The sequence below is a fragment of the Xyrauchen texanus genome, chromosome 2 (genome assembly GCF_025860055.1).
Source record: "Xyrauchen texanus isolate HMW12.3.18 chromosome 2, RBS_HiC_50CHRs, whole genome shotgun sequence".
In the NCBI taxonomy this organism is placed as follows: Eukaryota; Metazoa; Chordata; class Actinopteri; order Cypriniformes; family Catostomidae; genus Xyrauchen; species Xyrauchen texanus.
Genome location: NC_068277.1, coordinates 58351466 through 58362188, shown reverse-complemented (window position 1 = coordinate 58362188; position 10723 = coordinate 58351466). Strand labels below are relative to the sequence as shown.

Sequence of the window (10723 nt, the reverse complement as noted above, 5' to 3'; positions counted from 1 at the left end):
TCCTCGAGGACATCCGAGAGACGGGGGGGCGTGTGCTTCCTGTGGGGCTCTCGACGGCGGGGCTGAGAGCTGGGCCCAGGTTGAGGAGATGCTGCCTGACGTTTGGAGGCCACAGGGGGACGCCCTCGGTGAGCAGACGGAGCACGGCTCATGCAGGAACAGTAGCGAGGCATGATGTGGGAGCTGGGAGACGGAAAAAAGAAATTAAGAAAGCGGGCATTGTCGACCTCCCGCATCTCGACCAGGTTCAGCAACAGGTGACGTTCCTGGACCACGATGGTGGCCATCGCCTGCCCGAGTGCCTGCACTGTGACCTTTGTGGACCGGAGGGTAAGGTCGGTCACAGAGTGCAGATCCTGCAGCATGTCAGGGTCAGGACTACCCAAGTGCAGATCTTTAAGTGCCTTGGCCTGGTGGACTTGCAGGAGGGCCATCGCATTCAGGGCAGAGGCGGCCTGTCCGGTGGCACTGTAGGCTTTGGCGGTCAGTGACGACGTCATCCTAAAGGCCTTGGAGGGGAGTACTGGGCGAATCCGCCAGGTGGCTGCATTTTCCGGACATTTTCCGGCTCAGTCCACCCGGGGGACCTCTGAGTACCCGTGGGCCACCCCGCCGTCGAGGGTATTGAGAGTGGGCGAGCAAGGAGATCGGTTTCGGGCAGTGAAAGGTGCCCTCCATGACCTTGCCAGCTCATCGTGCACCTCCAGGAAGAAAGGAACCTCTCCTTTTCAGGAAGGAAAGCTGCGACCACAACGTTACCATGGTGAAGTTCTCGCAGTGAGAACAAGAACCATCCGCAAATGCCGTCTCAGTGTGATCGCGGCCCAGACACATGAGGCAGCATCTGTGACCGTCAGGAGAGGAGAGATATCGACCTTATCCAGGAACTACACCGAGGAGGAAGGGCATCTTTAAAAAGACGCGTCCTAAAAAGGACGTTCAACGCCTGCTGTGTGTGCTCTTTTAGAGAAATTAAACTCTTTTGTGTGGAAAATATACTCTTTCAGAAGCACTGTCGAAGCACCCAGGGACAAAGGCTGCACTTTTGTGCAGAGAAGGAGAAAGCCGCTGATACACGCCATAGATCCAACAGCTAACGCTCTGCAGAGGTGAGTGGAACAGAAGTGATCTCAGCTCGCTGATTGCACAACCGATCGGCTCCGAAGAAAAAATCTGAATAGACAGACACACTATTCCCTCCTTTTATACCCGTATGTCCAGGGGAGGGACATGCTAATTCTGTCTGCCAATTTCTCATTGGCCTTTTCTCAAGTTCAGAAGTAAGCGAGGCCTTCAAGAAAGACCCCTAGTGTCATTTCATTCGACACAACATCGAGTGAGCGAGACGAGGAACTAATTTCCTCCATATGACAATGAGAGCTCTGCAATAATGGTCACATGTGAGTGGAAACGCTGAACAGATTACCTCTGTGTATCTAGAGAAACCGACACAGTATTCGGTCTGAGCTGCTCAAAATTATCACGTGATTGGAGGAAGGGTTTTAATTTTAATTTAAGAACCACTGAAATTGGTCTCTAGTTCAGGTGGTAAGAGAGCCTGAATTTGAGGGGTAAAGGAGTGAGTGAGAGGGGGCACCATAGAGATAGCAGTAGGATGCATTGTTTGATTTATGGAGGAAAAAGTATGGGAATGAGAGCAGGTATTCGCTGGATGCTCAGAGGAGAGGAAGTTTGTTAAGGTGTTTTTTTAGTTGATGAACGTGGTGAGAGAGGCTTCGTTTTGGGGGGACCAGAATTTATGGAATTTGGGAAGCAGTGGGGAATGGGAGAGGGAGATTTGAATGGGAGGAAATGGCAACCTGATTTGATGGGGCATTACTATAGTACATATGCAGTGGGAGCTTGAGGCTGTGATGTAGCTGAATCCTGAGTTGCATCCCATTGATGAGAATTGGCAGCGGCTTTGGAGGTGGAAGAGCATCGAATAGAAGACTTAGCAGGCTTCCTAGTTTGAGGTGGATGACTGCATGTGTAGCTGTGTTTTGAAGAGACTTTAACATTTGAGCCTTGGTAGATCTGTGGGAAAAAGTAATGTTTGAAGCACTTATGGCGTGGCGGAGGCTGTTTATAGTGATCGGAGGGCTGAAATGGCTTGTTGAGTCCGTTGGTGAGATGGACGCTTGCATACATGGAGGATTTGAGGACCTTTCTGGCAGAGGAGAATTTGGACTTGTCAAACGTCTTGGAAGGGTAAAGGGTGGACAACAAGCTTTGTGACCTTGTCTTACAAGTGAAGATTCAGGTGAGGAGGTGAAATGGAAGAACCTTGTTTGGACTCGGAATCAGGAGAGGAGATTGTGGAGATATCTTGAGAATGTCTTCAGGAAGCAAGTGATGAAGAGGCAGACATTGTTTGCCGGTATAAGGGTGTGGCCAGCTGCCGGAAGAATGTCACCGGAGAGCGGTAAGTACCTGCTTAAATACCCATGAAAAATAACTGACAGGATTAGATGAACAAGCTCCTGACAAATTTATGTTTGGAACTTCATAAGTAATAGATTCCTGTCCTAAATTCTTCACTTTTACATGTTATGTTAAGGCTCTCTGATTAAACCCACAAGCCCATATTTCAAATGAAGGAAAACATTTGAGAGTCTATGTATATTCCAAAATATGTTTCTTCATTCTATCATCTCCACAGGAATAAAGTGGGCATCTTAGTGCCATTAACACTATGTGAACCTGAAACGACCAAGAACATTTGGAGTTATGCTAACGTTAAATTAAACTTTCAGTTGATGCTTTCAGTATCTAAATCCTTGGCTGTATTTTCGCAGAAGTTTGACATAAACCTTGACTTAAAATGGTGGGCACATCACAGGGCATATCTTCACGCACTCTTCTGACGTTGCTCTGAGTGCAGATGGTGCACAGACCATTTGAAGTACTCAGATAATATGACAAGACTGAATTCCCTAATTTGTACAGTAAAATGCGATTGGAATTTGAAGTACACAATTATCATGGCTAGATTAAATAATTTCAAACAGGCAATTATGTAATGTAGCTACTGTATGTGTTGCAAACCTCAAGGTACTTTATCATAATGAAATGCAAGGTAGACTGGTACCTCTTCAACTTCACATCACACAAATCAACCATGGTTTGTGTATGGTAAGTTTTAGGGGGTCTGATCATTTGGGTTGTACAGATATACACATTATATCGATTAGACCGTTTGGAGTGCTCAAACGAACTAGGTGTGAAAACGCCCTCAGACTGGCTGGCTTAAAATATTAAATAACCCAGCAAACATAAATGGTAGTGAGAAAATGCTACAATTCAAAATATATCCCTAGATCTCTGAGTTTATGGGTAAATAGTCCAGTGTTTGAGATTTAAAAATTGAAAAAAAGGGTAGATGGGTTTAATGCACAGTTGATATTGCAGCATATGCTGGCCTCTGCACTCACTATGAACCTAATGATCTTCGTAGAATTGTATAGTATAGGCCTGCCTTGCACATACAAACAATATGAGGAGAATGGAATGCAAGTGTTCTGCTCACTGCCAGGGATGGACTGAGACTACAAAACAGTCTAATATATCATATTACTGTAGTGATTGGACCATGAAAAGCGTTTGTTCCATACCAGAATGTTTGATCCGAATGTGTGTAAAGTGGATTTTGGAGGACCATATGCCGGTTTCAAAAGTTGTGCCCAGGGGCCCTGCAGTAGTATGATGCAACCCTGGTACTATGTGAAGCAGAACGCAGTATGCAGTGATGGCTTTTTAAAAACTAGTATGCCACAATGTGGTCAGATATCTTCACCAGGTTTTAGTCAGTTTGTTTTCTGTCTGTTTAGTGTATTTGTTCCTCTGCTGTTGTTTTTTTATTTTTTTATCTTGCCTGTGTTTGGATCTGTTTGTCTGTTCTATTTGATTCTCTGCTTTATGGACTATTGCCTCATTACAGAGTACTCTCTGGTTTATTGGATCTACAAGTTCCACTCCTCTGTTCTGGAGAAGTCATCATTGTCTTCTTGTTTTCTCTTTCTATTTCAGCTTTCAAAATCTGATATTTTGCCTAATTATTTGCACGCACACACACACACACACAAAATTGAGCTTGCTTAGTTAATCATTTTTATGTCTATGCTTCCGCACTTATGAAAAGCACCAGCTGCCACTGGCAGTGTAAAATCACCTTCACTATCACAGCAACACCCATAGCACAGTTTGTACCCAGGTTCTCAAAAACACACACACACACACTAGTGCCACACCAAACCATCTGACAGTGCAGTTTAATTTGCGAGCATCTTAGCATTCCCATTGCATCAATAAACGTTCACGGCAGTCACAAATGAGATGGATTGGAGATGGAAGTCAAAGGAAATATAGATTTAGAGCAGCAAACCATCTTCATAATGAAGGCAAGCCTGGTGTCGGCCACATTCGGACCAGCTTATCTATGAATACACCCTACATATCATCAAATACAATTTAATTTCAGAGCGCTTTAGCTGCGCACATTTGCAGATTTAATCCTCTCAACTCAGGTTTTTGTCAGCAATGGATGATCAAGTGCTGCAATCACAAGTGCCATGCCTGTTCAATCTGAGGGGGCTATGTGGATTTTAAATGCTTCTTCCAAAAAATATTTATATCTTCAATAATTAAGTTGGATTGTAGCAGGAATAACCTGGAGTTCAAAATTTCAAAGCTGCTCTTCTTTAACATGCATGGTGAATGGCTGTCAAGTCCTTGACACTGTTGTTTATCATTAAAAAACGATTTTCAAGAGGTTCAGTGAATGACAGGATTCTGTGCTCTAAGCACCTAAAGATGTATGAGCATTCGTCTCTTCTTTTCATTGACTCTTCTCCACGAAGTACCTCCCAATTCAATTAGATTGTGTTGGACTTTGATGGATGTTTATCCACTGAACTAACAGCATGAATATTTGATTACAGTTCCTCTTTAATGTCACACTATCAAATATCAGAGCGGGCTGGTGTGTACATGGATCAGATAAAAATATTTTAATCTTTGTTTTTATCTAATACTTTATATTTAATAGTTTAATAAAAGTTTATTGTTTGTTTTATTACTGTATTTATTATTACTTTTCTGCTACTTGACTGTAAAAAAATTAAAATTAAATACTGGTGCAGTCGCACAGTGTTGTTTATTTTCACTTTTGCACCTCTCACACCAGGCTGCATATATCTCTGTTCTAGCTCGTAGTTTTCTAAACAATCATGGAACTTACTGCCTCCCAAGAGTCATTTGTCTAACATTTGAGCCTTGGTAGATCTGTGGGCAAAAGTAATGTTTGAAGCACTTATGGCGTAGTGGAGGCTGTTTATAGTGATCGGAGGGCTGAAATGGCTAGTTTTAAAAGCACAATTAAATGGTCTGCACTTATATAGCACTAGCTAGCCTGCCATTGGGAGCATCTTGGGGTTCAGTGTCTTGCCGAAGTAGTTGTGTGGGCTGGGAATCGAACCACCAACCCTGCGATTAATGGACAACCCGCTCTACCACCTGAGCCACAGCCATATATACTATATATACAATGATCAGTCACAACATTAGAACCACCTGTCTAATATTGTGTAGGTTCCCCTCATGCCGTGAGGACAGCGCCAACCCGCATCTCAGAATAGAAACCAGCCCGTTTGGCACCAACAATCATGCCACTGTCCAAATCACTGAGATTATTTTTTTTCCCATCCTGATGGTTGATGTGACATTAACTGAAGCTCCTGACCCGTATCTGCAAGATTATATGCACTGCACTGCTGCCACATGATTGGCTGATTAGGTAATCACATGGATGACTGTTGGTGCCAGACGGGCTTTTTTGAGTATTTCTGTAACTGCTGATCTCCTGGGAGAATATTTTGGCCTTTTGCAAAATAGTTATTCAATTTGGCCAACTTGTTAAATATTAAATATCCCTGGTCAACTGTAACTGTTTAATACAAAACTGGGGACAACTGACATGATTTTTAAAAGTTGTCTTTCAAGTGTTACTTAAAAGGTTTTAATTCACAGCACGCAAATCACAAACAAACTCAGTATTGCATATAAAGTGTTAGATATTTTATTCTGGGTTTCTATGTTCTGTGTTTGGAAACAAAATGACAGAGACCCATAGGGATGCAGATAGGGTGGGGGAGGAGAAAGACACTCGCAGTGAAGTCATTTACCCAGAAAACAACAAAATAACTCATCACATTTAAGGTACATTACTCAAATATCGCTAATAGATAATAGACCAAATCTTAAATCCTGAATAATACAGTTAGTTCTGCTCTTGTTAAGCAAAAAATCTCCACTTTTCAAAACTTTTCAGAACATTGCAACACTTCAGAACATTACAAGACCCAGACGAGCCACCTCTGTCTCTCTATGACACTCTTCCCTCTAAAAGGCATAATTCATCCTAAAATGAAATGACTTTGGTCACAAGAGACAAAAGAACCAATGATGTTTGACATAAAAATGTGCGCAGCACGTCTTGATGTGCCAAGATTGATTTTGCACATATGCAAATTAGATTTGAGAACTTCACTGGAGGGAAATATTTTCAATTCAGTATGTACCTCAGATGAAGCTATGGCTTCAGAAGACCTGGAATATAGCACACAAATCATAAATTTGTCAGTGTTGGAGCTTAATAGCCCTAGTTTCCATTTACTTCCATTGAATGTAATACAGTAGTATGAATATTCTGTTAAACATTTTTTTGTATTTCACTGAAGAAAATTATATGGATTCGGAACAACGCGAGAATGAGTAAATTATGACAGAAATTTCTGTTTTGAGTGAACGATCACCTTAAGTTACAGGTGTACATAGTAAGAGTCTTAAAATCAAGGTACAGGACATTCTAGTGTGCGTGTGTATGAGGGGTTGGTGAGAGAGAGAGTGAGAGAGAGAGAGAGAGAGAGAGAGAGAGAGAGATGGTTCAACACAGGGACAGGAACATCCAGATTTTCATTTAATGAAACCGTCTAATACGTCCCCAGCTTTCACTAATACACTTTGGCAATATCATTCCAGTTGACAAGTATTTGAAGGCAAACCTTGATCTCAATCAACTCTTGGGCCAGCAGAAACCTTTCCTGTCAGCATCAGAAACATGAGCAACACTGCCATAATCTTAAAGTTTGTTTACTGACACTTTTTGGCACAAATAAAAGAAAAACACATTTTGAATTGAAAGTCTAAACACCATAATAACATAGACATACATAATAAACAATATTAAGGGGTTAAATATGTCAAACAGTTTCATATTAAGAAGACACTGGACAGCAGTTGTGCTTTTTGGGGTCTTAAAATACAGATCTATTATATTATATAGACATATAAATGTCTGTATAATAAACACAGAATGCATCTTCATATCAAATGCTGGGCTGCTGGGAAAGGGTCATCATGCTTTCAGCATTGTAAACTCATATGGGATGCATATGGCATCCAAATTAGGCTTACTTTGAGTGATTCTGGATTAAAGGCCCTCATTACACATCCCTTCCTTTACAAGGGGAAGTCCAACACACATAGAATTTAAAGGAATAGTTCATCCAAAAATGATTAATAATTTAATCATCCTAATAATATTCCAAACCCTCCTCATTAGCGTGCCCACCACCCATGCCAGCTGACACTGGTTCGAATCCCGCTCAAAGTGGGTCGAGCAGGACCGGTTACACGTGGAAGAGAGGAGATGTTAGACAGAATGTTAGTCTCAGTCACCATTCACTTTTATTGTATGAAAAAAAAAAGAAAGGTAAGTGAATGGTGACTGAGGCTGACATTCGACTTTACATCTCCTTTACTGTTCCACAGAAGAGAAAAAGTCATGCAGGTTTCAAACGACAAGAGGATGATTACATAATTTTCATTTTTCTGTAGCGAGAGGACACAAGGTTTTTTTGTGTAGCTTTGGGGGCATAAGAAAGAAAGAGAGAACGAAAAAGAGGCATATTATTGTTGTTAACTCACTCTCAGATTGAACTTTAAATTTGGGGGCTTGATGAATATGAGAGGAGACGCAAGGTAAAGATAAAAAGAAAGAGAGAAAGGAAGACATTTGGAGTGATTTATAAATCACTCTCTCCATAGAGAGCGCTGGAGAAGGAGATGTAATCCAGGGCTCCAGGAGGCCCGTTGGGGCTGACGTACTTGGTCATGCGGCTGATGCAGTACTCGGCCTGTTCAGGTGGAAGTTCGCGACGAAGCTCTTCCATAGTGATGTAGGGCTGTGAGGTGAGAGGAGACACTTTTAAACAGCTTTCACAATCACAATGTTAAATAAACTATACATTATACATCATGAACTACACAGTAACTTTCACAGATAGCATGAGAGATCAGGTAGACTGCGTATAAACTGTAAACTTGGGTTGGAATCGAGAATCAGTTGTTATTTTGAACTGTTCTATTTCTGAACTACAAACTACAAATACCACCGCTTGCAAGAATAGTTAAAGTTTTAGGCTTTGGTTTTGTGTAAATATCGTCATCAGCATATTGCTCGAGCTTTGAACGCACACAGACCGATTTTTCTAACAGCGCGTACTCTAAATGTGCAGCATGCGCATACATCTGGAATTATTTGCACTATTTAGTGGGTCCACAAGGTCGCAACACTCACAGTTGAGCCGCTGCTGTCCCGAAGAAGCACAAGAAGATGTAATTGCCACTAAACAGCAGAAGACAAATGTGGATGTGCATGTCAAGAGCGCGTGTGTGAGGAGGTGTATAAATCGAGTCTGAAGGAATAAAAAGACATATTTACGGGTTTAAGCTCTTGAAGATAAATAGTCCAGTCTCTCATGGCAGTCACAGCACGTACTGTATGCGCCAACCGCTTTTTTATGCACTCGCAGTCAAATGAAGTATGCGTTGGAAGGATAGCATTCGACTGTGCGCAGACGCCAACTGTTCACTCCCAAACAGAAGTATACTTTGAGTAAATCTAAAATAAATTCCCATATGATTCCCATAACCATACATAGCTGTATTATCTCACTCATAAAAGCATCAACACATCTTCTTGGATATCAACACATTGAAAACAGATGAACATTCTATTCTATAAAGAGTATGTGTCAACATAATTCGATTGTAATAAAAAGACTAATGTGTCTTGTTCGCACCTTGTCAGAGGCCAGAATCTTGAAGGAGGCCATGACCTGTTCAGCAGTGTCAGTTTCAGCAGTCTCACGCGTCATGAAGTCGATGAAGGCCTGGAAGGTGACCACACCAGTGTTGTTGGGGTCCACCAGGGTCATGATGCGGGCAAACTCCACCTCACCCTGACAGAACACCACCAGTTACAGGTTTACTTTTGTGCTTCAACAGTTAAAGGGGTCATAGCTAATTTGTTTTACATTTTATTTACAATTCATGCTGAAAATGGGCAACACAATCTATTAAGGTCAGACTGAAATGATTAGGGACCTTAAAATAAATGGTAACACTTTACAATAAGGTTCCATTTGTTAACATCAGTTAATGTGAACCAACAGTCAACAATACTTTTACAGCATTTATGAATCTTGGATAATGTGAATTTGAACATAGAGTAATGCATTTTTTAAATCAAACGATGTATGTTAACATAAGTAATGCACTATGAACTAACAATTGTATTTTCATTAAATAGCATTAAAAAAAGATTAGTAAATGCTGTAAAAAAGAAAATACACTCACACTTTATTAGGAACACTATGGTACTAATAAAGTGCCCAATGTGGTATTCTGCTGATGTAACCCATTCTCCTCAAGGTTTGATGTGTTGTGTATTCTGAGATGCTATTCTGCTAACTACAATTGTATAAAGTGGTTATCAGAGTTACCGAAATCACATTTTTCCCCATTCTGATGGTTGATGTGAACATTAACTGAAGCTCCTGACCTGTATCTGCTTGATTTTATGCATTGCACTGCTGCCACATGTAGGGCTGGGTATAGTTAAAAAAAACATTATACCGATACCGAAACTATACTTTTTCGATACCAATTTTATGAAATAAATTTTAACAAGAGTACAAACTTTGGTTTTATTTTTTGAGTTTGTTTACTTTTTTTCTTTTTTTTTACAGGGTCGGCAGGGGCAGAGGATATAACATTAATGTGAAGAGGGGGAAAAAAAACAAGTAAGCTAAACTGTTAATTCAGCCAACCCTACGGATAAGTACAGTTTAACAAGATAACTAGTTTAATGCGAGTTAAACTTTATCAGTTACTGTCAACCTTAAAGCATTTTTAGCATCAATTTAGCTAGCTATCTATATTAATACATCCAAACAATATCTAACGTTACGTAGGTCCCAGTCTATAGGACTCTGTCACTGCGCACAGAAACGTTAATTTAACAAGTACACAAAATATGTACCACTACAAGTTAGCCGATTTTGTTTGTTTGCTAAACGTTAACTTACCTGTCGGAGTCCCAGTCATTTAGACAGAGCGCAACGCGTCATAATCTGAAGACCACGCCCACCGGGGGGGGAAACAATCCAACCGTCTCCATTGACTTTGCATTGCGAGAGACTGTCTCCTTGTCATTTATGGCATATAACAAAAGACAGAAAAATGCCTACAAGCTGCTGTGTGACAAGGTGTACAGCAAACAAGCTACAAAACCCAGAAATACATTTTAAGCTTCCGAACCGTAAAATCCAGCCTTTAAGGAGACAAAAGTGGATATAGGCAATAAGACGTGAAGCATCAG

The 10723-nt window shown here is 41.1% G+C and overlaps 1 protein-coding gene across 1 annotated transcript in view; it reads right to left on the bottom strand.

Moving 5' to 3' along the window:
- Nucleotides 1–6053: 6053 nt before the first annotated feature.
- LOC127658127 (alpha-actinin-2-like) overlaps nt 6054–10723 on the bottom strand; it is a 63986-nt gene continuing 59316 nt past the window's right edge. The window contains exons 20-21 of the mRNA XM_052147243.1: nt 9144–9302; nt 6054–8243 (exon numbers count right to left, since the gene is read on the bottom strand). Coding sequence (XP_052003203.1) covers nt 8085–8243; nt 9144–9302 — 318 coding nt within the window. The 3' untranslated portion in view covers nt 6054–8084. The remainder of the gene's footprint in view (nt 8244–9143; nt 9303–10723) is intronic.